The sequence below is a fragment of the Castor canadensis genome, chromosome 18, assembly GCF_047511655.1.
Source record: "Castor canadensis chromosome 18, mCasCan1.hap1v2, whole genome shotgun sequence".
Taxonomy (NCBI): domain Eukaryota; kingdom Metazoa; phylum Chordata; class Mammalia; order Rodentia; family Castoridae; genus Castor; species Castor canadensis.
The window spans coordinates 32,021,836-32,032,856 of NC_133403.1; the positions used below are offsets into that span (position 1 = coordinate 32,021,836).

At 41.9% G+C, this 11,021-nt stretch overlaps 1 protein-coding gene, 1 long non-coding RNA gene and 1 other non-coding gene across 4 annotated transcripts in view; 1 reads left to right on the plus strand and 2 right to left on the minus strand.

Annotated features, from left to right (window-relative positions):
• Nucleotides 1–6,470, minus strand: part of Rnf10 (ring finger protein 10) — a 36,970-nt gene extending 30,500 nt beyond the window's left edge. For both annotated transcript variants that reach the window (XM_074061424.1, XM_020179075.2), the window contains exon 1: nucleotides 6,168–6,470. In XM_074061424.1, the coding sequence (XP_073917525.1) occupies nucleotides 6,168–6,324 (157 nt within the window). In that variant the 5' untranslated portion in view covers nucleotides 6,325–6,470. The remainder of the gene's footprint in view (nucleotides 1–6,167) is intronic.
• On the plus strand, nucleotides 878–1,566 carry LOC141418790 (uncharacterized). Its single transcript, XR_012443425.1, has 2 exons — nucleotides 878–1,262; nucleotides 1,398–1,566. It is a non-coding gene; the product is annotated as an uncharacterized lncRNA (long non-coding RNA).
• A 4,210-nt stretch (nucleotides 6,471–10,680) lies between the features above and the next one.
• Nucleotides 10,681–10,896, minus strand: LOC141419054 (small nucleolar RNA U3). The gene has a single exon (XR_012443726.1). It is a non-coding gene; the product is annotated as a small nucleolar RNA U3 (small nucleolar RNA).
• Between the last annotated feature and the right edge of the window lie 125 nt (nucleotides 10,897–11,021).

Genomic DNA, 11,021 nt, shown 5'->3' on the forward strand with positions numbered 1-11,021 from the left:
CATTTGCAAGGAAACTTTCATAAATGCTTACAGAACCACTGACAGTGAACTTCTCATCTCTGAATCAGATTACAGTAACTGACCACATAAGGATTTACGATTTTAGGTGCTAAATCAACTACTTCCTCTAGTCTTCCACTAACCTAAGAATTTGATGTCAGACCTCTTAAAGTGAGAAAGTAGCTCTTATCTCTAAACCCAGGCACAGGTACCTAAAGATTGAAAGTACTGTCTGCCTGGAACCTAGAGATAAAATTCAAAGTACTATTTTTGAGTTGTTTTGTGTACAACTTGCCAGGATATACATGTGAGTAACTTCAGGGGTGGAATTTGTTCTCTTTTTGCCAGAAACAGCAATTACACTTTATATTTTGGAAAACAACGACAAGTTCCTGGAAGAGAAACATTCTGTGATGTTTTCTTTTTTGTCTTCTCCATTTATTTTTCTTTTTTGTTCCGTTTTATGAACTTTTAAAACCTCACACGGAGGTTTCTCAATATTGGCTGCACACCAGAGTCATTTCCACAGTTTTAATATCATGAATGCCACTGGGACAGTAGGTGCCTACACTCCTGAGTCTGAAGCAAGATGATCACAAGTTCAAGGCCAGCCTGAACTACATAGCAAGACCCTGTCCCAAAAGTAATGAATGCCCAAGAGACTTACAGAATCAGAAAGAATTACCAAGAAAAGCACCCCCCCACACCCCTATTGTTTAAAAAGTCCTGAGATTCTGATGCATAGCCAGAACTGAAAACTGCCAAGAACTACTGTCAAGACAGAGTCCAAAACAGATAAGACCATTAGTTAAATGGCTCAAATCCAGAACCCAGGATCTCAAGAGTCAACAAACAAGAGACTTAAAAACTTAATCCAGTATCTTAGTTGTTCCACATTTGCTAAATGCAAAGGTCTCTGCCAAGTGGCAAACATTATCCAGTCTCCTTCCTCCCTCCCCCATTACCAAATTAAGGGCCACAGGCTTTTCAGTTTAACTATTTGGCATCAACATTTCTAGCTTCAGTTCTGACAGGTGGCACAGCCTAGGTCAGAACCCCAGCCAGGAAGTTTCTGCTGCTGATTCATGCTGTAATCATAAGCAAGTTGCTTACCCATCGTCCAGAGTAGTTGACAAGCACCTCCAGAGGGGCAACATATGGCCTTACTACATAATCAACTGACAACAAATTGAATCCAGCTGAAATTAGTAACTCTGAATGAAAGGAAGAGAGAGGTAGTATCAGGAATGATCCACGTGCCAGTAAGTCACCTGCTTGCTAAGTGAGTTTGTTATAAGAAGTATGCTTATGTCACCTAAGACTTCATAACAACTTACTTGGACAAATCACTAAAATCTCTAGGTTTTTTTGTTTTGTTTTGTTTTTCTATATAATAGGGCTAATGCTGTACCCTGGTTCCTCACAAAGTCATGAGGATTGAGAAAAAAAATCTCTGTAAACAATGGAATTCTATGCAGCCATGAAGAAGAACAAAATGTTATCATTCGCTGGTAAATAGATGGAATTGGAGAACATCATTCTGAGTGAGGTTAGCCTGGCCCAAAAGACCAAAAATGGTATGTTCACCCTCATATGCCGACATTAGATCAAGGGCAAACACAACAAGGGGATTGGACTTTGAGCACATGATAAAAGTGAGAGCACACAAGTGAGGGGTGAGGATAGGTAAGACACCTAAAAAACTAGCTAGCATTTGTTGCCCTTAACGCAGAGAAACTAAAGCAGATACCTTAAAGCAATTGAGGCCAATAGGAAAAGGGGAACAGGTACTAGAGAAAAGGTTAGATCAAAAAGAATTAACCTAGAAGGTAACACCCACGCACAGGAAATCAATGTGTGTCAATGCCCTGTATAGCTATCCTTATCTCAACCAGCAAAAACCCTTGTTCCTCCCTATTATTGCTTATACTCTCTCTACAACAAAATTAGAAATAAGGGCAAAATAATTTCTGCTGGGTATTGAGGGGGGGGAAGGGGTGGAGTGGGTGGTAAGGGAGGGGGTGGGGGCAGGGGGGAGAAATGAACCAAGCCTTGTATGCACATATGAATAATAAAAGAAAAAGGAAAAAAAAAAATCTCTGTAAAAAGCCCACTACAGTACAATTACGGCTGGCACATAACTGCTATGGTTAGAAAGCTTATTACTAATAAATGTAAGTCATTCCTGTCAGGAGCAACCCTTTAGACTTTCAACATGCAATAAACTAAAGACTAGCCCTCAAACACTGAAATTCTTAGAACTTCTCTAAGTGGTTTTACTGAAGATTTCAAATCACCTCAATTTCCAAACCCATTAAAACCTCCAGGTCCATTTACAGCTGTGTCATTCTTCAAGACAGATTACCTAGTAACCTAGCTTCTGATACCGGAATAACAGGAAGAGTGTCAGGACAGTGCTTCATACCACCAACCTCAAAATAACTGCTTCATAATACCTGACCTTTCCTTAACCTCCATGGCAGTACCATCTGTCAGGGGGATAGGACAAGAGCCTCGTTCCTGGCCGGGGTCCACCGTTTGCCTATAAACTGCTTAGTCTTTCCTGCCTCCTCTTACTTTCTTTGCTCTTTCTATATGACTACCTCTCCTTTGAGTTACATTCATAGGATATTCGCTACTGGATTGCTCTAAGAACTGCATCCCAGCCCTGTGAGAAAAAAGCTATAGGAATATACCCAAGAAAAGAAATGTTCTGTGAGTATCTGAAGCAATTAGCCAAGGCAAAGAAAATGTGGCATCTCTCTCTGGCCGGAAAGATCCAGATAATCCTGGGAGCCAAATTTACTTATTTCCTGTGTATACATGAAGGACAAACTTAAGCCAAGCACAGAAATACTCAAATATGTTAGTCATGTACAGCTTAGGAAGCACATTACAACTTAAAGTTTATACAAACAAGAGCTTTTTTTCCCTCACATGAGGTAGGAAAAAGGAGGGGGGAAAGGGAATTTAAAAATATTTAATTTTTAATATTTAAGGGTATTTAAAAAAATGAAAAACTTCTCTTTTTACCTTGGCAAAAAAACAGCAAGCTAGGTCTTTTCATCTTACCCTTCCTGTTTCAACTCAAGACTCAAATTCAAGAAGTGTCAACAATTTCTATCAAAATCAAGTATTATGAAACACACAAATTTTTTAATGGTACTTTTTTTTTTTTTTTTTTTGGCAGTACCAGGGTTTGAACTCAGGGCCTTCACCTTGGGCCACTCCACCAGCCCATATTTTTGTAATAGGGTTTTGCAAGATAGGGTCTTGAGAATTATTTGCCCAGGCTGGCTTCGAACCTGATCCTCCTGATCTCTGCCTCCCAAGTAGCCAGGATTGCAGGCATGACCTACAGGCACCTGGCAGTACTGGGGTTTGAATTCAGGGCCTTACACTTGCTAGGCAAGCCCCCTCCCCCTTCTTTTTTTTGGGAAGGTACCAGGGTTTGAACTCAGGGCCTCTTGATTGCTAGGAAGACCTCTAACCATTCTCAGCCATGCCCCCCAGCCCCAGAAACCTTTATATGGACTCATGTAGAACCTGAGTCTACCATTTGGTTAGTTCAACCATAGTGCAGTTATTGTATCAAAGTTCCTCAATGAGTATCTGTTGTAGCAGCACTGGTCTTAGCTGCAATGTTTTCTCATTTTGACTTTTTCAGACTTTGGTTTTTTTTTCTTTTTTGGTGGGGGGAGGTTTGAGATAGGGTCTCCCTATGTTACCCAGTTGACAATGAATTCTATCCTCCTGCTTCAGCCTCCCAAATCACTGGAATTACAGGCACTCACTACCCTGCACAGCTGCAATATTCTTAACACAACATTTGCTACAGTTCAACTTTAAAAATTAGCCAATATCCAGCTTCCTAACCTTGGGATAGGGGCGTGGCTCAAGTGGCAGAGCACCTAGCAAGCTAGAGGGCCTGAGTTCAAACTCAGTACCGCAATAAAAAAAAAAAAAAAACCAAAACCCACACACCAGAGTTTCCTGACTTTTTAATCTCAACCTTTTGTTTCTAATTGCAAGCTGTTCCTAAATGCAGCTGATAAAGAAGTATGTATGCAACCAAAAAAAAAATTATATATGTATTTAGATACAAGCAACATCCTTCTTTGTGAAGGGAATATACATACATAGCAGAAACCAGAAAAGTAGGCACTGGCAAAGGCAAACATATGGGGTCATCAAGCTTTCTAATACATGGAACAACTAGCACCACCTAAGGGCACACTTACATTTCAAGAACTCTAACATCTTTTACATGAGTTACTTCCTTCACAGAAGTTTAATTAAATGAACAAGTGTTTTAAATGTGCTTTGTAGAATTTAACTGTATAAAAAAATCGATTTAAAAAGTCAGAATGAACTAAACATTCATTCTGCTTGAAATGTTAATGTTGACAATTATTTGCTTTGGTCAGACTACAACAGAATTCTGTACCTATGGCTGGTTAGTTCCACTCATAACATATGACTCAGAGGTAAAATGCCTTAAATGCCTCAGCTTTCTGTTCAGGTTGTCACAATCTTTCACTCCCTGCAGCTGACTCATGAATTTATGTTAGGGGCTTAAAAAGAGCCTAAGAAAAATTAGTTAAGAATTCAGTTGAACCAAATCCTAAATATTACACCAATTCTAACACTAGCCAAGAGGACAGGTGATCCTCTATCTTTAGAGGGATCTATAATAAAGCCACACAAGTACAAAACCCCAAAATCAGAGTACAAAGTCCTCCTGGCCTGAGAGTTCATACTAATCCCTGCTTAGATATTTAAAGCACTTGTTTTATCATGGAGACAACCGTCTCCACCTGAGTTCCATAAGCCATCTCAACACGCCTCAGACGCACCAGATAAACAAATCTGTCACACTCAGCAGACAAACTCTGAACAAGTCACTAAATCTCAGTTTTTAAGTTAGCCTTACAGTTTTTCAAAATCTTAAAATGTTTTCAACCACTAAGCATATATATTTAGGGACTCTAAACGTTTCCCGCTCTGCCACACACTCCCACTCTCACCAAAAATACCTTCCTATTTCTGCTAATATAATGAAAACAAAAAAGAGCAGAGACTGGTACACAGGCTTTGAAATAAGATGAAGAATGTTTAACTCTAGACTGCCGATTCCTAATATCTTATCCTCTTCAGTTTGTTCCTTCTTTAAAAATAATTCCACCTGGCTAGACAGGGTAATATCAAGAGATAAAAGCCTAGCCCAGTATTTGGTGCATGGTAAGCTCAATAAATGGCAGCTATTGTCATTATATGCTAACTTTAATATTAACCAGCACGGATACAAAAATGACAAAGTCTTCTCTGATCAAATAACTACTGCCTAACACACAAAAATGGGTATGTTTCTGGTGCCTAACAGTTGTCCTATGCTCTTGTGAGCTTACTTCATTTACTTATTTAAATGTTCTTTAGCTCCATCTTCACAGGTAAGGAAATTCAGACATTGACTCAAGATTTGCGCTCTTAACTATCGTTATCATTTCGAATAAACTTGCTTAAAGATTAGTCCTCTTCAACAGAGAACAGAGTAAATAAGCAAGAGTTTGAAGAGCCCTTGGGCCCCACCCTCTCTTGTTTAAACTTGAACACTCCCCAATACTAATTCAACATTAAAGGACAGAACTCGGGAGTTTTAAGAGGGTGGACCTATGAGTCAGACGAAACAAGTTCCTCTCTCCCCGCCCCCACCACCCGGGTACTGTGATTTGAACTCAGGGCCTTACACTTGCTCGCTTGAGTCACAGCCCCGGCGCAAAACAAGGCATGCTGTAAGGCACAGTCGACCTGGATGACCTTACCCTTCCCCAATCGGCAAAATGGGGATGGGACTAGCACCCACTTCACCAGCTGTTTTGACTTTTTTTTTTTTTGCAGCACTGGGGTTTGAACTCAGGGTCTCACGCTTGCTAGGCAGGCGCTCTACCGCTAGAGCCACTCCACCAGCCCTCACCAGCTGTTCCGAGTATTAATGGAAGGATCCAAGTAAAGCACTCAGTATGGTTCTGATTAATTGCGTATACGCGAGCCACGGTAAAGGGAAGATAGCAACAATGGTGGAAAGCGCGGTTCGTCCCCGGGGTGACCCAGCACCCGAACGGGCCGTCGCCCTCCCCGCCCCTCCCCCACCGCGGCCCGGCTCTTACCGCTTTTGGGTTTAGACTCGCCGGCTGGCCCGGCCGAGGCGGAGCGGGGCGGCTGTTGCCCTTTGCTGCTGCCCGAAGAGGCGGAAGAGCTGTTGGAGCCGCTGTTCTTGTCCATGTCGGAGGCGGTGGCGGCGGCGTTGGGGGAGCTCTGCGGCATCAACAGGGGCCTCGGCGGCGACGGCGGTCGGAGCGGAGCGGGCGCGGCGGGGACCCAGGCTCATGGCGTTCAGGGCCGGCGGGGGTCGGCGGCGGCAGCGGTTCTCGGTCTTCATGGCGACATTTTTCCCGGTGTCCTTCCTCAGCTTCTCAAAATGGGAGGAGAAGCAGCAGGCGGGGCTGTCGAGCCCGGCGGTGGCGGTGACCGAGAGAGAAGAGGAGGCCGGGGCTCGGAAGTCCGGGCCGGGCCTGGCGGGGCGGAGGCTGCGGGGGAAGGGGAGGCGAGGGAAGGTGCGCGAGCCCCGCCGGCCGGCCGGACACGCTCTCCCGCCGCGGGGCAGGAGAGAGGGCTGGCTGTCTTGATGTCGGGGACGGGTGTCTCCGACACAGCGACCGACACTCGCCTCTAGGCCGAGGCCGAGCTGCTCTGGGAATGGCGACGAGTCGCCAAACAGCATCTCGAAGAACCCGGATGGGCTATATATATAGTGGAGAAGTAGGACTGATGTATTCTGGGAAATGTAGTTTTCATCTACATCTGGCTCCAATTTCCCCACTCTCCCTTCCTCACTCACAAAATGTATGGGATTGGGGGATTTGTAGTTCCTTCCAAGACCAAGTTTTCTTCTTAGCACACTAATAATATATATAATAAAAAAGATACTGATAATAATGCCACAAAACACTGAGATACCCTAGAACACCTTTATGGACTCGATTTATTGATTTTAGTCTAGTATTAATATTAATAGCCGGGCGCCAGTGGCTCGCGCCTGTAATCCTAGCTACTCAGGTGGCAGAGACCAGGAGTGTCATAGTTTTAGGCCAGCCCAGGCACAAAGCAAGACCCCCATCTCAAAACTACCCAAAACACAAAAAAACGGGCTAGTGAAGTGGCTCAAGTGGTAAAGCAAGCGTGGGGCCCTGGGTTCAAATTCCATAACATATTTCTGAGCTTTTGTTCTCTCATATCATGAATAATAATAGCCTTAATAAGGACAATACTTGGGTTGAGAGTATGGCTCAAGTAGTAGAGTGTCTGCCTACCAAACACAAGACCCTATGTTCAAAAGCCAGTATGACCAAAAATACAAATACATTTAACATCACTCTTCAGCACTTCCTCATGCAACTTTTGTTGTTACTGAGTCACTTATCCAATATAAATAGTTGTTAACATTTCATTTCGCTGCTAATTATAATAGTTATCCTGAGTGCTTAATATTAGCAATCACTCTGCTGGGCTTGTGTGTGTGTGTGTGTGGTTCTGGGGTTTGAACTCCAGGACTACACTTTCAGCCATTCCACCAGCCTTCTTTTTTTTTTTGATGAATTTTTTTGAGACTGTTTTCCCTGGCTGGCTTCGAACTGCCATCCTCCTGCTCTCTGTCTCCTGAGTAGCTAGAATTACAAGGCATGAGCCACCAGCTCCTGGCTCTTTTGGGCTTTTAACATGAAGTGTCACTTTTTTTTTTGGCATTACTGAGAATTGAATCTATGGCCTCCCTCATGCTAGACAAGTGTTCTACCACTTCACCCATGCCCTCAAGCATATCACATTTAATTTTTTTTTAGTGGTGGTGGTGCTGGGAATTGAACCCAGGTCCTTCCACATGCAAATGCTTTATTGATAGCTGAGCTATACCTCCAACCCCACAATAACTAAAATCTAAAGATGAATAAACAGACTCAAGAAGTTTAGATAATTTACCCATGATCCCATAGCTAAGAAGTGATGAGCCTTAGAAAATCACATAGATACTCTGAAAATCACATCACGGCTGGGCACCCGTGGCTCACACCTGTAATCCTAGCTACTTGGGAAGCTAAGATCTGGAGGATCGCAGTTCCAGGACAGACTCAGCAAATAGTTCGCAACTCCATCTCCAGAAATAACCAGAGCAAAATAGACTGCAGGTATTACCTAAGTGGTAGAGCACCTGCTTTGCAAAGGTATGCTTTGCCACCACAAAAGCCCTGAGTTCACACACCAGTCCCACCAAAAAAAAAAAAAAGAAAGAAAGAAAAGATAAAGAAAATCACATCCCAACCACTTGTACTTTGGGAAATTAAGTTATTCCCTTCCAACTGTAGTAGTTTGAGATTCAAAGGGTCACATGCACACACTGTTTAAATATATGAACAGATAACACTGTTCAATTAGACTCTCTTTAACTGCTTAGAAACCGATTATGTGCCAGGCAAGGTACTAGGCACAAGGAATGCCAAATCAATTAAAAGTGATGCTTTTAATGTGTTCATAATTTCATAAGTTACAAAGTTAAGCAAATAAGAAACTACAAGAACATGATAAGGGCTATGATATGTTTAATTATGAAATGCTGATCAGAACAGAGACTCCAAGACAGAAGTACCAATAGTTAAGAGGGGTGAAGAACTTCACAGAAGTGCTGTCATATGAGCCTAACATAGAAGGATGGATGAGTGGGTTGTTTCTTTGTTTTTGCTGTGCTGGGGATTAAACCCAGGGCCTCTTCCATGCAAACAAGCTGTCTACCTCTATCCAAGTGGTTCTGAGTTTGAACCACCAAACTTGAGCCATTCCACAAGAACTATTTTGTGAAGTGTTGATGAATTATTTCCTTCTTCTGTCATTCATAAAAATAAAAGACAGGGAAAGAGAAATCCTAGTGTAGTAGGTAGGTGTCCATCTGTCAGGCTATATTAAACCAGGAAGAGATTTTTCATTTCAAAATAGTTTCTTAGAATTCTTGGCTCTTTCTCCTTGTGAAATATGTACAGAAAATGCGCATTTTAAAAAGGGAATTAAAAGAAAAACTCAACAACCTCCATCCTCTCTTTTGCACAAGATGGTCTACATTGTCCTTTCAATTTAAAAAATTGATTGAAACTGTGTGGATGGGGGAGGGAAAGAGATGGGGGGGAGGTGGCACAAACAATGTATACACGTGTAAGTAAATGTAAAAACAATAAAATAAAATGAGAAAGAAAAAAAAAGTACAATATGATCCAGTTATACCACTCCTGAGTACAGACCTGAAGGAAATTAGGTCACCACATAAAAGAGAGTCCTGTATTCCCAAGTTTGTGGTTGCACATTCACAGTGTGATGTGCCAAGATATGAAATTATATCAACATATGAATGTGTGTGTATATTTCCTTTACATATATAAAACAATATTTTATATACATATATACAGTATATACAGCCTTCAATTATTTAAAGACTAAGTAGTCTCTGGATCCCAGAGGTCATGCATGGCTCCTTAATATCAAATTTTATACATATAAATTTTATACATATATGTATATTTCTGAATAAATAATGCAACATTATTCAGCCATTAAAGAATGAAATTCGTTGGATGCGGAGGCAAACACTTGTGATCCCACCACTTGAGAGGTTGAGACAGAAGGATCCTGTATTCAAAGACAATCTGGGCTATATATTCAGACCTTGTCTCAAAAAAAAAAAGCAAAACAAAATTTAAAATCCCAAAAAAGGAAAAGGGGGAAAAAAACAATTTCTTTTACAGGAAAATGGGTAGAACTGGAAATCATCATGTTAAGCAAAGTAAGTCAGACTCAGAAGTATCACATGTTTTCTTTTACGTAGAAACTAAAGAAAGGAAGAAAAACACTGGGGACATGGCTCAACAGTGCAGGGCTTGCCTATCACCAAGAAGGCCATGTGTGTGAGTGGATATTCCAGAAATAATACAACGGATTACTGATTCAAAGACTGCATTTTTAAGATCAAACCAGCCAGGCACCAGTGGTTCACGCCTGTAATCCTAACTATATGGGAGACTGAGATCAGAAGGATCACGGTTGGAGGCCAGCTAGGACAAATAGTTCATGAGACCCCATCTCCAAAATAACCAGAGCAAAATGGACTGGAGGTGTGGCTCAAGCGGTAGAGCACCTGCTTTGCAAACTAGAAACCCTGAGTTCAAACCTCAGACCCACCGAAAAAAAAGAAGGAAAAAGATCAAACCTTGGGAGCCTGAGGCAGGGAGAACGTTCACCAATTCCAGTATGAGTTTCACCCAACCGGCCTGGTTTACATCGCGAGACCTTATCTCAAAATAATAATAATAATAATGGGGGGTGGGGAGAAAAGGCCCAATGTATGCACATATGAATAAATGAATAAAATAATAATAGTAATAATAAAGTTCAAACCAGGTGATTCTTACACCAAAATATGCAGAAATTGACCTCATGGTCTACACCATGACACAGTTTCCCCTTGTGCACCAGAAAACACAAATATACAAATATTCATTCTTGGGAGTTGATACAGGTACTACTGGTTGGTAGGATTGAGACATGGCTGCTGAGAGGCGATGCCTGATGAATTCTTTTTTTTTAACCACTCAGACCGTGCTCTCTCCCTCTTACTCCCTTGAAAGAAAGTAAGAACGATCATCAGTGGCAAATGGCAGTTGCAATAAAGCAACACCAAGAACCAGCTTCAGGCTGAGGAGACAGCACCGCACCTCCTCCTCATGGTTTCCAGTACTCCACACAATCAGAGAAACTTCTCTAGTAACGAACTATAGAAATGATCCCTGAAAGCATAGTCTCTCCTGATGAATTCTAAATTCAATTTGGAAGAGAAAGATGAAGGGCCTTTTGAGTATTCAAACACTAAGTAGCTTCCGGATCCAAAAAGTCCCACATAACCCAATATCAGGTTTCCGGACGCGTTC